At 38.0% G+C, this 25,096-nt stretch overlaps 1 protein-coding gene and 1 pseudogene across 1 annotated transcript; both read right to left on the bottom strand.

The window, feature by feature from the left end:
- Positions 1-5,081: 5,081 nt before the first annotated feature.
- Positions 5,082-7,283, bottom strand: LOC102421117 (disintegrin and metalloproteinase domain-containing protein 20-like). The gene has a single exon (XM_006082011.1). It carries the CDS (start codon positions 7,281-7,283, stop codon positions 5,082-5,084), a length of 2,202 nt encoding a protein of 733 aa, XP_006082073.1.
- Positions 7,284-7,315: 32 nt separating this feature from the next.
- Positions 7,316-25,096, bottom strand: part of LOC102420814 — a 34,399-nt pseudogene continuing 16,618 nt past the window's right edge.

The following is a 25,096-nucleotide window of genomic DNA, read 5'->3' as shown; positions in this document are numbered from 1 at the left end:
AAAATCCGTGACTCCAGTCTCATTATGAGAAAAACATCAGAGTAACAAAAATTTTACCAAATAACTGATCAGTACCCCTCAAAACTTTCAAAGCCATAAAAAAACAAAGATGAAGAAACTGTCATATATCAGGGATACTAATGAGATATGGCCTGAGCAAAGGCAATGTAGTACCTTGGTTGGGTCTATATTAGAAAAAGGATGTTTGTATAAAAAGTAGGGAAATCCAAGAAAAGAGTAGAGTTTACTTAATAGTAATGTACCAGTGAGGGTACCTTAGTTTTGACAAATATATCATGTTGTAAGATGCAAACACAGAGGAAAGTGAGTGAGGGGTAGCTCTGGCTTACTACAGCTGCCACAAAAATATCAGCACGAGCTTAAAACAGCAGAAGCTTATTCTCTCAAAGTTCTGGAAGCCAGAAATCTGAACTCATTGAAAAGAATTAATCTTACATTTTGTTGCCAAAGTTTTCCATATGTGTTTATTTTGCAACTTAGAAACTAGAATGTTTTTAGTCCCATAGTTAATTGCCCCATAGATCAATGTTTTCCATCTGTTTTGTTAATTTAAAAAAATCTTGCAAAACACAGATATAAACAAATAAACAAATATGACAATTTACATCTGTGATCCTGTTCCCTAGAACCCATTAACTCTTTTTAAATCCTGAAAAAAAAAATCATAAAAACCAAAATTGAGGGACTTTCTATGATATACCAGATGAGTATACCTCAAAATGTCAAGGTCATCTAGAATAAGGGAAGATTGAGAAAGAATAACAGCCAAGAGGAGTCTAAGAAGATATGACAGTGAACTGTAATGTGGTATGCCATATAGAAAGCTGCAACAAGAAAATAAAACAGATAAAATTAAAGAAAGTAAATATACATGAATTTGTTCTCCCCAAGCCTGTGCTCATTAAGGAGAAGGCCATGCTCAGTTTGAGTGCCATGGTCTTGAAGCCTGATGTCAAGAACTTGGACAAAGGGGAGGACAAAATGGTAGTGGAATAGACAGATGTGTCCTGAGTCTTGTCCCAGAGAATATAGAATGAGCAGCTGAAACAAATAACATCCACCCCGAATTGGCAAAGGAGACTCAGCTTGTGAGACAATTTGCAGTTGGGAAGGGCAGAAGACCCCTGGAGAAAGGTAAAATCAAGGATCTGGGCAGGAGAGATCTGTTAGACCTCTGAGCCCAGAGGGTCAGAGGGAAACCGCACGGCACCCAGACACGTCCTTTGGGACAGGCACAGCGTCTGACTGTGGAAAGGAGGCCCACAGGACTGCTGGTGGCAGGGGAGTCTAGATATGGGTCCACAGTCACGAAAGACTGAGCCCAGAGGGGGCAGCCTGAAGGACTGACCAGACTGTGCAGTGCCGGCAGGAGAGGACTTCGCAGAGGTGCAGTTTTTCCCCTCTCTGAGGCTTGTGCTTTTCTTCATTGAACCTAGTTCATAGGACCTTTCAGATACAGACACTCACCTGTGGCTTAGGTACAGGAGAAAGCGCGGACTTCTGGAGTCTGGGGAGAGGAGAGGGTCCAGGAGAAGTGGCAGCAAGTCTGGCACTGACTCATACATGAGCCCAGGACCTGGGCAGCCATTTTCTCCTGAAGAGATAGCCCCTCCCTCCAGGCTCCAGGCAACCAATGCAGCCACACCCAGAATACACCCTGAATGATACAAAGAATTAAATTTTTTTTTAAATAGTCCCTGAGAGTCCACAGGGACTGGTCTAAAGAAAGGCCTTCAGTCCCAGCAACAGGAAACTGAGAAACCCCAGACAGTACAGAAGACTGGGATCTTAAGCCAGCCAAAGGAACGACACTTCACTTTTTCCTTTTTATTTTATTTTATTATTATTTTGTTATCTTTTTCCTTCTTTTTAAATTTTTCTTTTTTTTGTTTGTTGCTTTATTTTCTATTTCTTTTCACATTATTTTTCCTATCATTCTATTTTATTTGCTATTTTTTATTTTTTATACCATTTTTAAATCAATTTTTTGTAAATTTATTATTTTTTTCTTATCCACTCATCCCCTTTCTACTTCCTCTATAGTGAACTGAGGTTCTCCCCATATTGATCCAATTCTTAACCTTATTTTCTGTATATAAGCTCAGCCTCCCCTTTCACAGACATTGCCAAAAAAAAAAAAAAGAAATCACAATTTGTAGAGTAATATTAATATAATGAAAAGTTTAGATTAATATATTGGTTAGGCAGCTGGGATTTCTGGTAAGCATATTCATAAGTCAAATAGTGAGAAAATTATTGAATTTTCATTTCACATTTTGCTTAGTGGTCACATGTGTGATGATAGTTATTTCAACTACTAAACCTTCCACATTCTTCTAATTTTGCTGATGAAATTCCCATTACATAAGTACATTATTAAGTCACCTGTGTGGTAATCATACTGATTAATGGTACAAAGAATCTCTTCTGTTAATATTTTTGAATTTAGTGCAAGTAGGATTGCTGGAATACTATATAATGGTTACTTTCCTCTATTTAAATAAACAAGGATAATCTTAAAATCATTAGAAAAATTACATTTTATAAAGGACACTTTCGCAAGTCAATCTTTATTTTACTTCAGAATATCAGTGCTATTAGTTAGGTTCAAATTCTGATAACTGAAAGAGGCACTTGCTTTTAATATTGAAAAGTATTCCCCTCTGCATTCTTTACCACAGTTCCAATTACACATCTAATTTAGATTCACTTTCACTCTCTAAAAGAATTTTTCTTTTTGTTTTACTACTTTCTTTCTTTTTCTTTTTAAAAAATATATCTTTATTGATTTCAGCAAGGAAGGCAGAGGGGAGAGATAGAAACATCAATGATGAGAGATAATCATTGATGACTGCCTCCTGAACGTACCCTACTGGGGATCAAGTCCGAAACTCAGGCATGCACCTGAGACCCTTCAGTCCACAGACTGACGCTTTATCTACTGAGTCAAACCATCTAGGGCTGTTTTACTATTTTCTTAGTTCTTCCATTTGTTTTTTAATACCTTTCATTTTCATATTTAATAAAGGCAATAGGTTGGAGCAGTAAAACTTGGCCATAAAACACACAGGGAAGAGATTTGAGCAGATTCTGTTGTAAAAAAACTTTTTATTTTTCCACAATGTCCATTTTGGGTACATTGTGTTATTTTAAAAAATTTCTATGAAAGTATAAAAATGAGCACATCACAAAGGTTTATAGATCAAAGGATTTTCATAGCCGAATATGCCTAGTTAAGCAATATTGAGATTAAGGGGGAACTCTTGTGCACTATTGGTGAGAATGCAAATTGGTGCAGACTCTGTGGAAAATAGTATGGAGGCTCCTCAAAAATTTAAGAGTAGAGCTACCATGTCCTGTTTGCTTTATCAGTTTCTGCTTACTTCTTTCATTCAGTGTGCCTGGACCTCTCTCTCTCTCTCTCTCTCTCTCTCTCTCTCTCTCTCTCTCTCTCTTGAATAATTTTCCTCTCACTTCCTTTCATGAAAAGCAACAACTGCCTCTCTATTTACACTTTTTCATGGAGACCTCCTTTTACTTATTTCTCCTAAAACCTATATGTCAACAATGTGAAACCCAGCAGAGGAAGTCCAATATGTAGTAAAATGGCGACCTGAGAGAAGTAAAAATATCACCGTGCAATGGTTTGTACGATTTCCTGATAAAATAATTGAGCTCTGACTTTTAGAATTAATCCCTTTATTTTCTGATATTTTAGGGGGTTTACCTGGGATCCAGAAAATACTAACCACTAGGTAAGTTGTCAGGGAGTACTCAAAGCATGTAGTGCCTTTCAGATTAATAATATTGTTGAATGTATGAGGGCCAGATAAATCTAACAGCTGGAATAAAATAGCAAGCATTTTAATTATTAGATAAAGACAAATTAGGAAATTGAAAGAGTTAACAAAAAAGAAAAAGGGAAAAATAGTACACTGCTGGTGGAAATGCAGACTGGTACAGCCCCTTTGGAAAACAATATGGAATTCCCTCAAAAAGCTTAAAAAATTGCACTGTCATTTCACCTAGGGATCCCACTTCTAAGAATATATCCTAAGAATTCAGAAACATCAATCGGAATGAATATATGTGCCCTTGTGTTTATAGCAGATCTATTTACAACAGCTAAGATTTAGAAACGACCCAAAGTGAAGTGCCCATAAGTAGATGAGTGGATAAAAATTCTGTGGTACATTTACACAATGGAACACTATGCAGTTTAAGAAAGAAGGGTCTCTTACCCTTTGAGACAGCCTGGAAGGTCCTGGAGAGTATTATGCTACGTGAAATAAGCCAGTCAGAGGAAGTTGCAAGTTCTTGTCAGTGGTGGGCAAAAGTAGGTTTATAGTCCTTGGTATAGAAAATAATGAAATCATTACTGTTATTTAAAAAATTAAACTGTTTTGTGAACTCACAATGTAAACCTACTTTTGCCCAGCTGTGTACTATATATAGTAATAATGTGCAGACTGAAAGTTACTATCTTTTAAAGACTAGAGCTGTTAATGAGGCAGGACTGGCATGAGTAGTAATCAGAAAATTTCCCAAGTTTCCTGTCTCCTTCTAGTTGTCAACTGTTGTAGAAACTAATAATGAGAGAACTAGCGAAGAAGAATTTTTATGTTTGCATTCCCTATGTGACAAAGCAGAGTACAAATGGGAAGGATAGATAGAACTGAGACAGCAAATTAAAAACACACAAAGTATCCATTAGCTGTACTTTTGCTCAGGAAACACAGAGACTAGTTCCATGAAAAATTAAACACTAAAATTATAAAATAAGGAAAAATGGTAATGTTCTAGGAGTTAAGATATTTTGCCAATTGTTTAATGACCAATGTTTTATGATTACAAATAATAAAAATTCTCAGACATTATGTCAATGGTCTGTGACACATGCTGTAACATTTCTACAGCCAGGAGACTAAAATTTACTACATAGGAAATTGGGCGTCTTTTTAAAAATTGTAATGCAGTGGAACATTTTGCTGTTCTTCCTCAGATGATATTGCAATATCTTTCTCTTCTACCATAGGTAAAGTCTTGACATTTTGATCTTCTTACTCATGTGAAGGTGCCACATTCTGCTCTTCACTCTTCTCTGTTCTTCTGCGTGTCAGAAAACCCAAAATTAACAAGCATAATAAAGGAATTAAATGAATCAACCAAAGTAGTTCCAGGTAATTGGTCTTTTGCCTCACTGTTCTCCCAGGGGGTGGCCCACTATCAATACTACCTCCATGGCCTCTTTTCAGGCAGAAGGGAGGGTCCCACTTATAGTTGCAATGGCAGTGCTGTCTGTTGTTGCAGACTCCTTTCAGATTGCAGGTTTTAAGTGAACAATTATTTACCAGAAGTGACCTATGGACACACTTCCTTTGGATGCAGACACGTTCTTCCCCACACTCTGTCCCATCTCTCACATCACCAATGTCAGGTATGGTCATCCCGAAGTGGTAGTCGGTACCCCAGCAGGTGATGTCATTGAACTGAGTCCAATGCACAGTAGAATGATCTCTCAGAAGGGGAAGTTCTGTCACGTTTTCACACTGAACCCTCCCGCACAAGGTATCTGAGTTGTTACATTTTACGTATGAAGCGTTCATTAGACCACAGTTCCCAAAACGGTCACCACGGGTGTTCATTTCTGTGTAGCAACTCTGATTTGCACTCTTGGCCTCTTTGCCAAAAATGTTCCTACACTGCTCTTCACGGTTATTGCATCTCTTTTCATAGCAGTAGCCACCGCCCTTGCATGGCACCCCATTCTGCACATACACATCCTCTGGACAATGGTAGGAAGTCCCATTGCACCACTCTGGGAGATCACAGTCATTTTCCTCTTGTCTACAAACTTCGCCTGTGGGCAGGATCTGGCAGTCTTTGCAACAGAGCCCAGAAGCACAAGCAGCCCCAGGTTTCAGAATGCAATTTGACTCACAGCAGGGATCATTTATACACAAATGTAAAGCGCCACAGTCACACTCTTCTCCTTCTTCAATCACATTGTTCCCACACCGTGCAAGTGTGAAGATGTTCCCTGTATTTGATGAAATGTACATACAGTTTTGACTTGCTGTGGTGTTGATGAAGCTAGCATAGCTGCAGTTGCTGAATCTTGTTGTACCTGATATACCTGGAAACATTACGCAAGTTTTATGTCCACATGTACAAGTTGGTCCATCATGTAGCATACCGAAATTATGACCAATCTCATGGATCATAGTGTATGCAACCATATACAAATTATTGTACATTAGACTTTCCACTCCACAATTATATGTAAAGTTACATACTGTTCCAATAAAGGCAATGCCAAGAGTAATACCATAGCTATGTTTTACAAAAAGATGTGCAACATCATGTGGAAGGCGGCTGTTAAAGCTAGTTTGCTTCCAAATGCAAAATTCTTCCAGGAGATCTACTATGTTATCTATTTTAATTGGATTTTTTTCTGTCCAGACCTCAATTCCCATTAAAACCACATCAACATCCAGTGAACTCAGAAAGTTATTTACTTTATTGGCAACAAGTAGTACTTCATACTGCACAGCTGTGGTGTTACTTTGGTGATGAAGATAGCGATAGTGGTCCACCACCACTGCCAGTTCAAGAATCCGCCTGTGAGTCCACCAGCCTTCATACCCACTCTGCATCAAAGTGAAATTAACACTCTCTGGAAACTTCAGTTGTTGTGCTATTTCTTCATCTGTTACTCCACATCTCATGGGCGGCAACTGTGTCTCCTCACTGTCCACTTTATATATGAGATGTTCTGAGGTGGTAGAACGTCTCTTGGGCTCTATTTCATAAACAAGGTCATTTGTCTGTAATATGCCCTGTAAACCTCCCAAACAGGTACTGAGGGCAACCAGGGATTCTGGGTCCCCCTCCACATAACCATGGTAGTAGCAGTCATTCTTTACAAAAGGCTGGTCCTCAAGAAGAGCGCCCTGGTCCGAGTAGGTAAACACTTGGAAGTGTCTGGACAGAAAATGCCTGTTGACCTTCATGTGTATGAGCTGATTCCGCCCCCCAAAACGCATTCTGTACGAGAGCCAGTCTTTAGTCTTCATGCCAATGCCAGTGCCTGTTACCCTCAAGGGAATCACCACTTCTGGGGGACCACGGTGTTGGGAGAGCACAGCCTGGAACCATCCATATGGGAACAGAATCACCCCCAGCCAGAGTGGCAGGAGAGTGTTCCTCCCACACACCAGGGCCTCACTCACAGCCATTATGGAGCCACCATACACAGCCATTGGTGAGAGCAAAATAGGACGGGCAGGAAGCATCACTGTTCCCTCTGAGCTGGGTGTTCAACATTGACTTTGAATCTGTTCTCTGGCAGGCTCATACCATCAGAGTACACACTAAAAGAGAAAATAAAAAGAAGAGTAGAGACTGTGTTGGCAGTTATGAGCAGGCCAAGATGGAGAAGTAAGAGAAAGAGTATAGTTCAAATGGAATAGTGTTTGGCTGAAGAAATAACTCAGACTACTGCACCCATTCGCCCTTTAGAAACTTTATGGCAGCGTGGCCCTATGTGGCTGAGTTGGTTGACTGTTGTCTTATGCACCAAGAGGTCATGGGTTTGATTCTCAGTCAGGGAATATACCCAGGTTGTGGTTGCGTTCCCAGTAGAGGGCATGCTAGAGGCAGCCAATCAATGTTTCACTCTCATGGATGTTTCTATCTCTCCCTCTTCTTCCCTATCTCTCTTAAAATAAATAAAAATATTTTCAAAGAAAAAAGAAATTGTAAGGCAGTGTGAGATTGTGCGTGTACAAAAAAATGATAATTGGTCATAGACAGATACCTTTTGAACCTGGTTCATTACATTTAGTGATTAATGATACTATTGTTTAACTACTAGTACATAAACATTTGTGAAAATTTTCACATTAAATATATAAAACAAAAGGTCTTTATGGAAAGTGAACATATATCATATTTGATATGGAGTCTCTATTTGTATCTATTGACATGATATAAATATTAATATATAATTTTTCTTTTCAATTTTCTTTTATTTTTATTATCTTTAAAAATCATTTCTCATTTTTCTTTTTTTTTTAATATATTTTATTGATTTTCCACAGAGAGGAAAGGAGAGAGACAGAGAGTCAGAAACATCGATGAGAGAGAAACATTGACCGATCTAACAAAATACACACATAATTAGAATATTACTGATTGTACTCCCTATGCTATAATTTACATCTCCATGACTATTCTATTACTACCAATTTGTACTTCTCAATCTCTCCAACCTTTTTACCAAACTCCCCAACCCTCCTCCCATATGATACTCATCAAAATGTTTTCTGTATCTATGAGTTTGTTTCTGTTCTGCTTGTTCCTTTATTTTGAATTTTTTTTAGGGGGGGGGGTGGATTCAATTGTTGGTAGGTATGTATGTATAGATATTTTATTGTTCATATTTTTAATTTATTCTTTTCTTCTTCTATTTCTTCTTCTTCCTCTCCTTCTTCTTCTTCTCCTTCTCCTTCTCCTTCTCCTCCTTCTCCTTCTCCTTCTCCTTCTCCTTCTCCTTCTCCTTCTCCTTCTCCTTCTGCTTCTGCTTCTTTTTCAAGACCCTTTAAAATTTCAGTAATACTACTTTGGTGGTCGTGAAGTCTTTTAATTTTGTCTTTTCCTGGAAGCTGTTTATATGTGCTTGAATTCTAAATGATATCTTTGCTGGGCTGAGCAATTTTGGTTCATGTTTTTGTTTTTCATCATTCTAAATATTTCTTGCTAATCCTTTTGGTATGCAAAGTTTTTGTTGAGAAAGCAGCCGACAGTCTATGGGAGTTCCCTGATAGGTAGGTAACTGCTTTTTTCTTGCTGCTTTTAAGATTCTCTATGTTTTTAACCTTTTGAATTTTAATTATGAAATATCTTGGTGTAGATTTCTTTGGGTTCATCTTGTTAGAAATTCTCTGCACTATCTAGATTTGTATTCTATTACCTTCACCCAGTTAGGGAGGTTTTATCTGCCACATGTTGGTGTGGGACTAGCCTGTGCAGTGTCTCTGCCCCTCCAACCAGTGTCGGTGGCTTTTTTATATCCTTAGTTATAGGACTTCTGTTAAGCTAGATTTCATGTGGTTCAGAATGATTGTTGTTCTTTCTCCCCCCCCCATTTATTTTCTTTATTGATTAAGGTATTACAAATGTGTTCTTATCCTTCCATTGCCCCCCCCCCACCCCACCCACTCATGCCCTCATCCCCCTGTTGTCTGTGTCTATTGGTTAGGCCATTATATGCTTGCATATAAGTCCTTTGGTTGATCTCTCCCCCCTTACCCCCACCCTCCCCTCCCTTCTCTCTGAGGTTTGACGGTCTGATAGATGCTTCTCTGTCTCTGGATCTGTTTTTGTTCATCAGTTTATGTTGTTCATTATATGCCATAAATGAGTGAGATCATGTGATATTTATCTTTCTCTGACTGGCTTATTTCGTTTAGCATAATGCTCTCCAGTTCCATCCATGCTGTTGCAAATGGTAAGAATTCCTTCTTTTTTACCACAGCATAGTATTCCATTGTGTAGATGTACCACAGTTTTTTAGTCCACTCATCTGCTGATGGGCACTTAGACTGTTTCCAAATCTTAGCTATGGTGAATTGTGCTGCTACGAACATATGGGTGCATATATCCTTTCTGATTGGTGTTTCTAGTTTCTTGGGATATATTCCTAGAAGTGTGATTACTGGGTAAAATGGGAGTTCCATTTTTAGTTTGTTGAGGAAACTCCATATTGTTCTCCACAGTGGCTGCACCAGTCTGCATTCCCACCAGCAGTGCATGAGTGTTCCTTTTTCCCCACATCCTCACCTGCAATTGTCATTTGTTGATTTGTTGTTGATAGCCATTAGGAAAGGTGTGAGATGGTACTGCGTTGTTGTTTTGATTTGCATCTCTTGGATGATTAGTGACTTTGAGCATGTTTTCATACGTCTCTTGGCCTTCTTTAAATCCTCATTCAAAAAGTATCTATTTAGGTCCGTTGCCCATTTTTTGATTGGTTGTTTATCTTCCTTTTGTTAAGTTGTATGAGTTTCCTGTAAATGTTGGAGATTAAACCCTTATCAATGATAACATTGGCAATTATGTTCTCCCATGCAGTGGGCTTTCTTTTGTTTTGTTGATGGTTTCTTTTCCTGTACAGAAGCTTTTTATTTTGATGTAGTCCCATTTGTTTATTTTCTCTTTAGTTTCCATTGCCCTAGGACCTGTATCAGTGAAGTAATTATTTCGGCATATGTCTGAGATTTTGCTGCCTGTGGATTCCTCTAATATTTTTATGGTTTCCCATTTTTTCTTAGTTGTATTTATGATGTGGTTGTGGAGAATGTGAGTACAGTAAAACCTTTAATAACTGTGTAAGAATAAACTCAGAATTTTGCACTCACTTCTATAAACCTACTTTTGTCCACCCCGGTATATTAAGGACAATAAGAAAAATAATAATATATGGAAGTATTTTTAAATTTTCTTTTGAGGAATGTGACCAAATAATTTATTATTTAAGATGGAAAGGAAATCCAATTCTACAAATAAGGAATTGAAGCCAAGGATTCCCATCAAGAAGGCAGCATCGGTAAATGCTGTATAGTAGATGCTGTATAGTAAACCCTCGATTTGCCACCTCGACTTAATGGACTTTGAATTTAACAAACAAAATTTCTCGTCCATATGTCGTAGGTGAAAATTAACATCGTGTTAAACTTAACTGTTTCAAACCATGATTTGCTTTATAATTAAATCAACAGGTTAGGCTTTGTTATTAATTCACTCTTATTTTTAACAAATTTTAATGAATAGGCCATATGTTGAGAAAAATGTACTGTAGTAATTTCACCAAAGAAATAAAAATTACATATCTACTACTATAGTCTACATCAGGGGTCCTCAAACTACAGCCCGCGGGCCCACATGCAAATACAAATATTGTATTTGTTACCGTTTTGTTTTTTTACTTCAAAATAAGATATGTGCAGTGTGCATAGGAATTTGTTCATAGTTTTTTTTTTAAACTATAGTCCGGCCCTGCAATGGTCTGAGGGACAGTGAACTGGCCCGGTGTTTAAAAAGTTTGAGGACCCCTGGTCTACATATTTAAATCCAAGTTTCACTGCTAGTAAACAGTGTTTGGTGTAGGATGAGCATATGATCACACTGTATCGCATGCGGTAATTGGTTCTATTGGTACGTGGTTGATTTTCTGCAGTAGTTTCAACACATGCCAGCCCATATGTAAACACCCCAGCTGTGTGCATTTGTTAACTCATGGTGACTGGTGAATGCACACATTTACTAGACTTATTCAATACAAATTTACAATTACAGTGATACATATAGAAAACTGTTCTGTGAAACTAGACTTTTCATACATACTTAATTTTAATTACACAAATGTGTCTACATAAATAAAAAGAGGTAAACTAACAAAATTGTCAAATTTTTAACATACACATTCAGAATACTTACTTTATTATATAATGGGATATTGGTTTAAACAGACATCCCCTCAGCTGAATTAGTCAGTTATATCAAGGTTTTACTATGTCATTAGTTATTATCATTGCTTTTTTTTATTAGTAGTATTAGTGTAGCTTTTCTCACTCTTGTCTATGTCCATGCAACAAATAATTACTTGTCCTAACTCCTTCCTGTGTTCCTTTTTACATCTAAGTGTGCCAAACTTCAAAGGTCAATTGGGCTTCACATTGTGGTCATGTAGGTTTAGTAAAATTAAGTAGGAAAAAAGAGTTTTCCATGAAAAAGTGTGAGCATAGAAAGGAAGACTTTATAGGTAATAGAAAAAAATGATTCCAGAAAATATGTCCTGGTACATTAAATGAAGTTATTAAATAAAACAAGCAGCAATGAGTACATAATCCAGGAGACGAAAGGTCCTTAATTAGGCATTTTTCATTTTTATTACCTACTATGGGAAGTAGATTTGATCAGTGTGTTTTAGATCTCTGAGAACAGACTTTACTTTCCTGTGCTTTTTCGATTTGTACAGGGGATCTTGTTGATCTTACTTTAAGCAATCTCCATACTTAATAATCTGATGATGACGGTGGATATTCACGCTATAAATAAAAGCTAGCATGGATATGTAAATTACTGAATGAAATTTGACAACTTTCTAATGTGTAACTTCGTCCCAACCTCTCTGTCAAAATTTGTGTTCGAGACCATTAATTTATTTAGGTTTGCATTATTCATTTATGTTTACTAAATGTTTAGGGCAGTCTCTGCACATTGTGGTTTTATTAATACTTCATTGGTGAAAAAAAGTAAAAATCAGTATTGTCAAAAGACATCATGCTTGTACCATATTTCTCATTTTCACAAATATGTGCTAATATTATTGAGGCAAATATTTTTGTATATTCAGTTTTCATGTAAGATATATATATATGTATTTTGCTATGACATAAAAACATCTATATGAAGATTGAAATTGATAATTACCCTGCAATCCTAAAATTGTGGGGATTTAGATGTTTGTGTATCATAAAAATATATTACTCAACACACCCAGAGCTTTCCTATATCCTTTTGGGATTATTGATTTCCTTTGCATTTTTGAAGACATTTTATTTTGTCTTCAGTACACTCTCATCTCCAATTGCTACCATTCTAGTTTGATTTTATTACATTATACATAGTGCTAAAATTGTTATTCTTAAGAATATAACAATATATAAATACATTTAAGTCACATCCATCTAACCCATGGTAATTCTCCCTTCCGGTACCACCATTGCCTTTTGTTGACTGAGCATTTTGGTACATACTAATATATGTGTAAGACAATTGATAAATTCTTTTTTATAACCCCACAGTTTTATCAAATTGACCAATCTCTGTATCTTAATTACCACCTCCCTTCTTACTCTTATTGATAGCTTAAGTCACAGTTTTTCAAAATGTGAGTAACAATCTATTTAAGCACAATTTTGTACCTTTCAACCAAGTAAAAGATATTAGAGTAGGAAATTATGTCTCATAGGTCCCCCCAAGATGTGAATACTTGGTAAACACTCTTGTCTCTCTGTCTGTGTGTGTGTGTGTGTGTTTGTGTGTGTGTGTGTGTGTGTGTGTGTGTGTGTTCATGAGTACAAAAATCCTACTGCTTCTTTTCTTTACATGAAAATCTTGAGTAACTTACCAGCAGAAGAATTAATGGCTCCCATGGTTCTTTCTAGCTATAGCCATACTCATTGATGGTGTGTGTTTTCTTTTAAACCTCACATGACAAGGAGAAATATAAAGACCACCCCCTTTTTATCTCTGGATTGATTACATTCTAGATGTAGTTACCTAGCAGCAAGACTCTCCCAGTGCTACAGACCATGGCAACTGGTTAGAGTTCCTCCTCATTGTGACTCTACCATCTCCATCAAACTTTACTTCTAGCTACTCTTCAATAGGAATAAATGTGACTAATCTCCATCCTATGTGTTTCCTACAGTATAAACACTTACCTTCAGTAATGTTGATCAAACTGTTGCCTTGATCCCAGATTATTTCCTCAACAATGAGCCATACTGGTCAAGTACTTCAAGCTCAAGAAAAGGTTTAACCCAATTTAGAATATTTTACAAGGAATCCAGGCATCAGTAATCATCAGTAACTTTTCTCTTACGGTCAATAACACAGAGACATTTCATATCTGCACAGAAATATATTTCATTTGTTAAGAAAACCACTGTCAGTAGGAAAAAGAAATTTAGAAGAAGAGAGAGGTGAGTAAAAAGTAGAGCGGGAATACATTTAATAGGTACATTGACTGGCTGGCAGTTTAAAATTGCCAATAGGGGCAGACACATATTCAGCGAGTTGGCTGAGGTAAACCAAGGAAGCAAGTTTAGTTCTTCATTATCCTTGAGAGTTTACCTGTGGCACACAGAGAGGTGGGTAATGTCTGCCTGCTAGATACCTGCCAGTGTCTTTCTATTTTCCCTCCAGTTTAGTAAGTCCACATCAGATCTGCACTTTTTCCCTTATGGAATTTTTCACTCTCTCTCTGGCTTTCTTCACAGCTGGTTAAAATGTCTACTTAGAACTACGACTGTGTTAATCTCTCATTTTTTTAGGGCTGCTATAATAAGTCACCACAAAATGAATGATTTTATGGAGATGTATTGCCTGACAATTCTAGATGATAGCATTACAAAATCAGTGTTCGCAATGCCTTACTCTCTCTGAAGATAATAGGGAAGGATTTATTCTAGACTTCTCGTTTGGATCCCAGTAATTCATTGCCCTATGCAGCATGATTCAATTTTGGCATGATTCTCTTCCCCTGCCCAAATTTTGCACTTCAAATAAGACACCCGTCATATTAAATTCAGGCCCACCCAATTCCATGTCTAAAATGACCTTGTTCCCAAATAAAAATATTTTCTGAGGTACTTGGTATTTGACTTAAACATATGAATTATAGGGGACAGTGTTTAAACATGACAATCTCTTTGGCTTAATTTAGTGGCTGGATAGCAAGATTATCTTTTTACTGGACAGAGGAGGAGATTAAATTTAAGGAAAATGTTGATATTTAATATAAAAAATTTCAGATCCTAGACATTTTCTATATGCTCCAGTCCTAAACTGAAAAAGTATTTGTTTGATAAACTTTTCTTAAAAGATGGTATCTATGTTGTTAGATCTATGCATTATAATTTCATTTCTGAGGTATTAGTATAAACGGTTTGTTTGTTGTTTCTTTGTTAATCCTCACCCAAGGATATTTTTTCATTAATTTTTAGGGAAAGTGGAAGAGAGAAGGAAAGACAGAGAGAAACATCAATGTGATAGAAACACATCAATTGGTTGCCTACTGCAGGAGCCCAGACCAGGGCCTGCCTGGACTGGAGACGAGTCTGCAATCAAGGTACATATCCTCGACTGGAACCGAACCCAGGCCCCTTCAGTCCACAGGCCTATGCTCTATCAACTGAGTCAATCAAACTAGGGCTTTGTAAAATTTTAAATTCCAGTTGTTAAAAGTGACAAACTTTTGTATATTAACTTTATATTATTCAACCTTGGCATAACCATTGATTTGTTTCAGGAGCTATTGTTGATTCTTTCATGTTTTCTTGTGGATCATTAAGTCATCTGTAAACAGAAGCATTCTTATTTTTTCATTTCTAATATGTATAATTTTTATTTACTTTTTTATTTTATTGTTAACAAGCTCTTGCAACATCTTACAATAATACGTTATTAAACAGTGGTAAGCCCGGTCCACATGGCTCAGTGGTTCAGGGTAGACCTATGAACCGGGAGGTCACGGTTCAAGTCCAGTAGAGGCACATGCCTGGATTGCAGGCTCAATCTCCAATGTGGGGCATGCAGGAGGAAGCTGATTAATAATTCTCTCTCATCATTGATATTACAATCTCTCTCCTGCTCTTCCTTTCTCTCTGAAGTTAATAGAAATGTATTAAAATAAACCAGTGATAAAAGGGGACATCATTGCCTTGTCCTGTCCTCAGAGTGAAAGTTGTATGTTTCTCATCATTAAGTATAATGTTAGATACAGATTTTTGTAAAGAATTTTATCGAGGTGCAGCAATGCCCTTCTATTGCTAGTTTACTAATAGTTTTTATTATGCATGTATGTTGGATTTTATCAGAAGTGTTTCAGAACCTATTGTATTGGTCATGTAATTTTCTTCTTTTGGTTGTTGATATGATGGCTCATCATAATAAATTTTCAAATGTTGAACCACTCTTGAATTCTTCAAGATGTATATATCATACATCTTGGTCATGGTGTATCATTCTTGGTAAATACGTTGTTGGATTCAATTTCCTCATCTTTTGTTGACGATTTTTGCATCTAGGTTCATGGTAGATATTGGTCTATGGTTTTCTTCTCTGATCACATCTTTGCTTGGTTTTGAATTAGGTAATGCTTATATTTTATAATAAATTAGGAGGTAGTTTCTCTGCTTCTCTCTTCTAAAAGAGCTCATAAAAAATTGGCATAGCCCTGGCTGGTGTGGCTAAGTTGGTTGGAGCATCATCCAGTATACAAAATGGTGGTGGGGTTTGATCCTTGGTCTGGGCACATGGGGGAGGCAACTGATGGATGTTTCCCTCTCTCTATTTTTCCCTTCCCCTCTATGAAAATCAATAAAATAAAACATTTAAAAAATTTGGTATAATTTTTCCTCTCAGATAATGATAGAGTTCACTAGGGAACCTATCTTAGCCTGGTGGTTCCTGTTGTGTAAGGTTCCTAATTACTGAGGCAATTTCTTTAAAAAATATAGACCTATTTATATTGTCTATTTCTTCTTATGTGAATTTTAGCAGACTGTGTTTTCAAAGAATTGATCCATTCCATTTAGCTCATCAATTTTTTTGACACTGCATCGTTCATTGTATCCCTTTCTTATTCTTTTAATGTCCACAGGAGTATAATGATGTCCCCTCTTTCATTTCTGTTATGAATAATTAGTGTCCTCTCCTTTTCTTTGTTGGTTAGTCCAGCTAGAGGCTTATTATTTTCTAAATCTCTCCAAAGTACCAGCTTTTGGCTATGTTGAGTTTCTCTACTGAATTTTTGTTTTTAATTTTTACTGATTTCAGCCCCAATTCTTCCTAATTTTTTCTTTTCCTTACTGTGGACACAGTTTATTATTCTTTCTCTAATTCCCTAAGATGAAAGCTTAGATATCTACATTACACATGAACATAGTGTTTCTTGAATGTGTAGTAAGATTACTTAACTATATTTTTTAAAAGTTAATTGAACTACAAGAAATGCAAAAAAATTAAGTTTAACTGAATACGCCAAATAAAATGTATCCATATAAAATGTTCAGTTAATAATAAATGAGGTAGAAAATATGTGGGAAAAGTAACAAAGTGCAAATGTAATGAATCAAAGACAATTACACATATGGTACCCTATTATCCAATAACATTAATAATAACTTAAATATGAGCAATCTAATGGTACCAATATGAAGGCAGATATTATCAGCTGGATAATAATCACACACCAAGCATATCCTGTCTATAAAAATTCACTTTAAATTATAAAGATTCTGATGAGTTAAAATGAAAGGCTTGAAGACAGATACTATGGTGACACTGATCAAAAAAAGCTGGAGTAGTCATATTTTAGATAAAACAGTGGCTTTAGAACAAAATCTGAATAGGAGGGGCACTACATAATGACCCAGAGGTCAATTCTCCTAGAGAATATAATCATGAATAGTCTGCACTTAAAAAAAATACTAGAGGCAAAAGTTATAGAACTAAAATGAGAAAGAGATAAATCCACTATTATGGCTGATGAATTCAACACTCTCCTTACATGTAAGCAATTAATAGATTGAGCAGACATAAAATTAAGAAGGTTATTGTTGACCCTTAAAGAAATAACAATCAACTTGATCTAAGTGACATTTTTAGAGCACTTCATCCAAGCTCACCAGGAAAAAAAGTAACACAAATTATCAACATGAAGAAAGAGGCTTTATCATTACAGATACCATTAACAGTAAAAGATTATTAGGAAGCACTCTAAACAACTTAATGGCTATACATTTGATCACTTAGATGATACTAATATCACGGAAGGCCCCAAACTCAAGAATATATAACCTTAAGAGTCTTATATCTATGAAAGACATTGGATTAGTAGTTAAATACTTCCCAAGAAATAAAATGAGATGGTTTTACTAGTGACTTCTCCCAAACATTGAAAAAATAAAATATTGATTCTATACAATATTTCACAGAAAATAAAAGAAGAGGGAACACCTGAATAAATCGTATGAAGACAATATGGCTCTCCATAAAACGAGATATAGATGTTACATGAAAAAAAACTATGAAACATTATACCTCATAGATTAAAACATTATAACATTAAACAAAATATTATAGCAAACATTATAACAAAATATTAGCAAATTAAATTGATCATATATAAAATTACAACAAAATATTATAACAAAACATTATAACAAAATATTCATAAATTAAATCCACCATATGTAAAACTCTCCTATATAATAAAGAGGTAATATGCAAATTGACCCTTACACTCTAAGGCCATCAAAAGATGGCTGCCTTATCCCTCCCCTGACCCCACCCCTGATCAGCCTATCCCACCCCAATTGAGGGTGGGGCAGTTAGCCAACCTCCCCACCCCCCCAAGCCCCTCACCCAGGCCGGCCATGCCCCCATGCTTTCCCGGGGCTGGGGGTACCCCAGGTAGGCTGTAGGCATGGCAGTCAGAGGCAAATGTCCTGGTTGTCCCTGGCCTAGAGAGTCCAGAAAACCTCAGAAGTGACCAAAGACCAAGACCAAGTGGAAAGGTCCCTGATGGCATTTATGGCTCAAAGTGCCAGGAGGAGGCAGAGCATTTTGAACCTGCAACCCTGGCATCTGCACACCAAGCCTTGGGGCACACCATGCCAATGGCACCTGTGGGTGAAAGGGGGAGAGCTGGGGTGTGAAGCTGGGAGGGGCCTACAGTCTTTGGGAGCATCCTGCCTGCCAAGGTTGCTGTGACCCACATGCTCAGGCTTGGTCAAAGCCCCTGGTCAACTCTGTTGCTTGCCTTCCAGGTGCGGCTAGCCCTGAGCTGGCTGGCCTTGCACTCAGAGAAGCACTTAATTTAATGCTTGTACAGTAACATTCATTTACATATTAGATGAGTAGGAGGCATAAAAATATGCCTATTATATGCATTATGAGAAAAATATGGTTCTACCCAATTTTCTATTCTTTTCTTTTCTACTCTTAATTAGAAGAATATACTAAGGATTAGTTTAGCTAACTTAATTTTGCTATGTGGTTTTCTTTTCATAATTGATTCTTCATTTTATCTTGCTTGCAAGTCTTTAACCAGGTATAAAAGATGTACTAGTTATTGTATGGATTTTGTCTTGATGACCAATAAATTCTTGAAAACTATTTATTTATTTAAGACTGTTAGTCATTGATTTGTTGAGTTTCTAAAGTTTGTTGTTTCCTGTATTTGGGACAATCAAGAAATTGTGTATCACATATTTAATTTATTAACTTTGGGCAGGAGTAAACTCTAATACACAGAGATGAAATCTTTTTTCTTAGATTGTTGCTGATAAATAACTGCATTTGGCCATGAATAAAATGTGAGCAACCAAAGGGATTACCTAAGCACTTAAAAGACCACCTAACTGTATTCAAAACACATTTTCATAGAATAAACACAGGAAGTCTATTTGATTAGTTAAGGTGTGTCTTGATGAAGGTTTACATAAGGAGTTAAAAATCTTTGGTAATGTTTACAGTAAGAATCAATTATCTATAGTCAATTAGCACAATATATAGGAAAAAATAGCCTGGGAGAAGTTGAAAAATCATGCAATGTTTATATGGTTTCCTGAGAAAATAGTTGAGCTCTGATTTATATCCTTTATTTTCTGATATTTTGGGGGGTTTCATCTGGGGGTCAAGAAAATATTAACCATTAGATAATTTTTCAGGTTGTACTCAAAGCATGTAGAGGCTTCCAGATTCATAATATTTATAAGGTATGGGGGCCTGATAAATCCAACAGATGGAATAAAATGGCAAGCATTGCAATTATTAGAGAAAGGCAAGATAGGAAATTGAAAGAGTTAATAAAAAAGAGAAAGGGGAACACTTGTACACTGCTGGTGGGAATGCAGACTGGTGCAGCCCCAGTGGAAAACGGTATGGAATTCCCTCAAAAAATTTAAAAAAAATTGAACTGCCATTTGACCCAGGTATTCCATTTATAAGAATATATTCCAAGAATCCTAAAACATCAATCAGAAAGATTTTCAACTGCTAAAATCTGGAAACAGCCCAAGTACCCATCTGTAGATGAGTGGGGAAAAAAGCTGTGGTACATTTCCACAATGGAATACTATGCAGTTTAAGAAAGAATGATCTCTTACTCTTTGAGACAGCCTGGAGGGACCTAGAGTATTATGCTAAGTGAAATAAGGCAGTCAGAATAAGTTGTAAGTTCTTATCTAAAGTAGGTTTATATATATTTGTATGGAAAATAATACAATAATTAATAAATAAAAATTAAACTCTGTTTTGTGTACTCAAAACTGTAATCCTACTTTTGCTCACCCCTGTAGTATATATAGTAACAATGTGAAGACTGAAAGTTACTACCGTTGTAAATACTAGAGCTGTTAATGAGGCATGACTGGCACGAATAGTAATAAAAAGATTTCCCAGGTTTCCAGTCTCCTTCTGGTTGCCAACTATTGAAGATACTAGCAATGAGGACTGGCAAAGAAGACATTTAATTTCTATATTTGCATTCCCTGTGTGACAAAGCAGAGTACAAATGGAAAGGATGGATAGAATTGAGACAGCAAATTAAAAACACACAAGGACACAGTATTCATTAGCTGTACCTTTGCTAAGGAAACACAAAGAGACTAATTTCCTGAAAAATTTAAACACTATTTAACATAAAGAAAAGTAGTAATATTCTAGGAATTAGGATATTTTAGTAATTGTTTAATGGCCAATATTTAACGGCCCAAATAAAAAAAAATTCTTGGGCATTATGTCAATGGTCTGTGACACATTCTGTAACATTTCTACAGCCAGGAAACTAAAATTTACTACATGGGAAATCAGGTCAGACTGACTGTTTTTTTTTTCTTAAATAGTGAATTGTTCCTTTTCTTCCAAAAAGCAGTATAACATTTTGCTGTTTTTCTTTAGACAAAATTGAAACATCTTGCTCTTCTTTAGCTAAAATCTTGGCATTTAAGTCTCCTTGTTCATGTGAAGTTGGCACATTCTGCTCCTCACTCTTACCTGTTCTGCTGAATGTCATAAAACCAAAAATTAACAAGCCTAAAAAAAGAATAAAACAAATCAATGAGAATAGTAGCATGTAGTTGGTCTTTTGTCTCATTTTCATCTCTTTTCCTAAGGGTTGGCCCACTATCACTACTACTTCCACTGACTCTTTTCAGGCACGTGGGAGGGTCCCAGTCTTGGATGCAATGGCAGTGCTGCCTGTTGTTGCAGACTCCTTTCAGATTGCATGTCTGAGGTGAACAACCAGTTACCAGAAGTGACCTATGGACACACTTCCTTGTGATGCAGACATGTTCTGCCCCACACTCTGTCCCATCTTTCACATCACCAATGTCAGGGTCTGTCATGCCAAAATGGTAGTCGGTACCCCAGCAGGTGATGTCATTGAACTGAGTCCAATGCACAGTAGAATGATCTCTCAGAAGGGGAAGTTCTGTCACGTTTTCACACTGAACCCTCCCGCACAAGGTATCTGAGATGTCACATTTTACATATCTAGAGTTAATTAAACCACAGTTCCCAAAACGGTCACCGCGGGTGTTCATTTCTGTGTAGCAACTCTAATTTGCACTCTTGGCCTCTTTGCCAAAAATGTTCCTACACTGCTCTTCACGGTTATTGCATCTCTTTTCATAGCAGTAGCCACCGTCCTTGCATGGCATCCCATTCTGCACATACACATCCTCTGGACAATGGTAGGATGTCCCATTGCACCACTCTGGGAGATCACAGTCATTTTCCTCTTGTCTACAAACTCCACCTGTTGGCAGGATCTAGCAGTTTTTGCAATAATCCCTGAAAGCACAAGCAGCCCCAGGCCTGAGAGTGCAGTTTAACTCACAGCACGAATCTTTCATACACAAATGTAAAGCTCCACAGTCACACTCTTCTCCTTCTTCAACCACACGGTTTCCACACTGTGCAAGTGTGAAAATGTTCCCAGTATTTGATGAAAGGTACAAACTATTTCGCCTTGCAATGTTGTTCATGAAGCTAGCATAACTGCAGTTGCTGAATCTACTTGCACATGCTTGATATGGATACATTATGCATCGTTTATGTCCACATGTACAAGTTTTGTCATCATGAAGCATACCCAAATTATGACCAATCTCATGTGACAGAGTATATGCAAAAGAATACACATTTTCATTCATGAAACTATCAACTCCACAATTCTAATTATATTCACGTACTTTTCCAACAAAGGATAAGCCAATATCAATACCATAGCCATGCTTTACAAAAATGTGTGCAACATCATGGGGAACGTGCTTATTAAAGCTAGCTTTCTTTTATTTGCAAAATGTGTCCAGGAGACCACCTATTTTATCTATTGAAATGGTTTTTTTTAGTCCAGACCTCAATTCCCATTAAAACCACATCAACATCCAGATAAAAATTTATCTATTCCATTGACTACAATACTTCATACTGCACAGCTGTGATGTTACTTTAGTGAAGAAGATAGTGATTGTCGTCCACCACCATTGCCAGTTGAAGAAGCCACCTGTGAGTCCACAAGCCTTCATACCCACTCTGCATAAAAATGAAATTAGCACTTGTGTGGAGCCGATATTGGGTTAAGCCTCGGACTGACAAACAAGTCCCAGCTTAGAGGGCACAGTCCTCTTACCATAATTAGGCTTGACCTTATAATACTCCCTAGATCTTATCTGGGAAGCTAATGGGCTGAGGGAAGTGCAGGAAGTGTAACTATGGTCAAAACAAGTGAAACTCACAAGAACAGTGTAACTATGGTAACCACTACCTTGTTTACCTCTGACTATAAAATGGTTGGTGCAGCCTGAGCACCAGTGGAAGTCTTCCCTCTTGAGTTGGACTTTCCCGCCTGGCCCCCGATATTCCCAAATTATCTCCTGTCTTTTCTCTTTCATTTGTGTGTGGCTCCACTTCCAGATCCTGAACCCTGAACCACGCTGGACATGGAGGGAAACATTTACAACAGCACTCTCCTGAGAGTTCAATTGTCTTGCTATTTCTTCATCTGTTACTCCACATTTCATGGGTGGCAGCTGTCTCTCTTCACTCTTTATCCTATATAAGAGATGTTCAAATGTGGTAGAAAGTCTCTTGGGCTCTATTTCGTAAACAATGTCATTTGTCTGTAATATTCCTTGAAAACCTCCCAAACAGGTACTGAGGGCAACCAGGGATTCTGGGTCCCCCTCCACGTAACCATGGTAGTAGCAGTCATTCTGGATAAAAGGCTGGTCCTCAAGGAGTTCACCCTGGTCTGAGTAGGTAAACACTTGGAAGTGTTTGGATAGATAATGCCTGTTGACCTTCACATGTCTGACCTGATTCCAAATGCATTCCAAAATGCATTCTGTAAGAGAGCCAGTCTTTGATCTTCATGCCAAAGCTAGTGCCTGTTAGCTTTAAAATTTAAAGTGTAAAAATGGAGTAGTGTTTTGCTTAAGACAACACTTAGAATACTGCATGCATTTCCCCTTAAGAAATTTTAAGGGATCCCAGCCCATGTGGCTCAGTTTGTTGACTGTGGTCACTGGTACAATTTCTGGTCAGAGAACACGCCTGGGATTTGGGGTCTATTCCCAGTACGGGGCATGCAGGAGATAACCTATCCATGTTTCTCTGTCATAGAAGTTTCTATATCTCTCTCCCTCTTCCTTCTTCTATCTATAAAAATCTATCCTATATAATAAAGAGGTAATATGCAAATTGACCATCATGCCCACGCACAAGATGGCCATCACCATGTGGTCAAAGATGGCTGCCCCCATATGGACAAAAGATGGTTGGCAGGGGAGGGAAGTTGTGGGCAATCAGGCCAGCAAGGGAGGGCAGTTGGGAGGAACCAGGCCTGCAAGGGTGAGCAGTTAGGGTGACCAAGCCTGCAGGGGAGGGCAGTTAGGAATGACCAGGCCTGCAGGGAAGGACAGTTAGGGGTTACCAGGAATGCAGGGGAGGGCAGGTGGGGGTGACCAGGCCAACAGAAGAGGGCAGTTAAGGGTGACCAGGTCGGCAGGGGAGGGCAATTAGGGGTAATTGGGCCAGCAGGGGAGTAGTTAGGTGTTGATCAGGGTGGCAGGAGAGTGGTTAGGCGGTGATCAGGCTGGCAGGCAGAAGCAATTACAGGCAATCAGTCAGGCAGGCAAGTGAGTGGTTTAGAGCCAGTAGTCTTAGATTGTGCCGGCAAGGGAGGCCAGTTAGGGGCGACCAGGGGCAGTTTAGGGCCACCCAGATTGGGCCTAAATAGGCAGTTGGACAATCCTCGAGAGGTCCCATATTGGAGAGGGTGCAGGCTGGGCTGAGGGACACCCGCCCCCCATGCATGAATTTCATGCACCGAGCCTCTAGTATAAGCATATTAAGAAAAAAAGAAATAGTAAATCAGTGTGAGATTGTGGGTGTACAAAACAACAACAACAACAACAACAAAAAACGTGATTGGGCATAAACTAACACATTTTGAACCTAGATGAATGATACATAGGTTTTCATGATACTGTTGTTTAACTACATGAAGATGTGTGAACATTTTCACAATAAATATAGAAAACAGAGGGTCTTAATGGAAAGGTGAACATATATCATATTTGAGAGGGAGTCGCTATACCTTTTTACTTGATGTAAATATTAATATGTAATTTTTCTTTTCAATTTCCTTTTATTTGGATTATTTTTTAAAATCATTTTTTATTTTTCAATGCAGTTGTCATACAATATTATATATTAACTAGAGGCCCCGGTGCACAAAAATTTGTGCACTCAGGGGGGAAGGGGGGGTCCCTCAGCCCGGCCTGTGCCCTCTCACAGTCTGGGACCCCTCAGGAGATAATGACCTGCTGGCTTAGGTCTGCTCCTGGGTGGCAGAGGGCAGGCCCAATCCCTAGGTGCAGCCACTGGTGGGGCTCAGAGCAGGGCTGATTGGGGAGTTGGGGCGCCGCCCCTGTCATGCACAGAGCAGGGCGGATTGGGAGGTTGCGATGCCACCCTCAGTCATGCTCAGGATAGGGCTGATTGGGGGGTTGGGGCACCACCCCCTATCACACTCAAGGCAGGGTCAATGGGGAGGTTGCGGCGCCACCCCCTGTGATGCACAGAGCAGGGCCAATCAGGGGGTTGGGGTGCTGCCCCCTGTCACACACAGAGCAGGGCCCATCAGGGGGTTGGGGAGCTCCCCCCTGTCACTCACAGAGTAGGGCCGATAGGGGAGTTAGGCACCGCC

This window comes from Myotis lucifugus, unplaced genomic scaffold, assembly GCF_000147115.1.
Source record: "Myotis lucifugus unplaced genomic scaffold, Myoluc2.0 scaffold_1, whole genome shotgun sequence".
Taxonomy (NCBI): domain Eukaryota; kingdom Metazoa; phylum Chordata; class Mammalia; order Chiroptera; family Vespertilionidae; genus Myotis; species Myotis lucifugus.
The sequence above is the reverse complement of the archived record's forward strand: the minus strand, read 5'-3'. Positions and strand labels throughout refer to the sequence as shown.

What these genes read in the sequence shown, in the direction of transcription:
- LOC102421117 (XM_006082011.1), bottom strand. Translation starts at nt 7,283, where the DNA reads ATGGCTGTGTATGGTGGCTCCATAATGGCTGTGAGTGAGGCCCTGGTG.